This window comes from Dipodomys ordii, unplaced genomic scaffold, assembly GCF_000151885.1.
Source record: "Dipodomys ordii isolate 6190 unplaced genomic scaffold, Dord_2.0 Scaffold29, whole genome shotgun sequence".
Taxonomy (NCBI): domain Eukaryota; kingdom Metazoa; phylum Chordata; class Mammalia; order Rodentia; family Heteromyidae; genus Dipodomys; species Dipodomys ordii.
Window position 1 is genome coordinate 2,758,371 of NW_012267245.1, and position 320 is coordinate 2,758,690.

Here is a 320-nt window from a genome sequence, read left to right on the forward strand (position 1 = left end):
TGTATAACGCCGAGCGGTGAGCGAGCGCGGGGCGCGGGGTGGACAGGAGGCCTGGCCCGTGGCCGGGCGCCACGCCGCCTGACCACGCCTTCTTCCCAGGGCCAACCCCATGCTGGACCTCCCCGCCAAAGACCTGGAGTACGTGTCCTCCTCCAGCGACCAGGACTACGTCAGGTACGCGGCCAGCCTCGGGGCTGGTGTGGCACAAGAGGAGGCGCGGTGGTGATGGTCACGATCATGGGAGTGATGATGATGATGATGACGATGATGATGGTGATGATGATGGTGGTGATGATGACGATGATGATGGTGATGATGAT

General features: G+C 62.5%; 1 protein-coding gene across 1 annotated transcript in view; it reads left to right on the forward strand.

Annotated features, from left to right (window-relative positions):
- Positions 1-320, forward strand: part of Cdhr2 (cadherin-related family member 2) — a 35,655-nt gene that overhangs the window by 31,431 nt on the left and 3,904 nt on the right. Inside the window, exons 28-29 of the mRNA XM_013015980.1 lie at positions 3-16; positions 100-174. Coding sequence (XP_012871434.1) covers positions 3-16; positions 100-174 — 89 coding nt within the window. The remainder of the gene's footprint in view (positions 1-2; positions 17-99; positions 175-320) is intronic.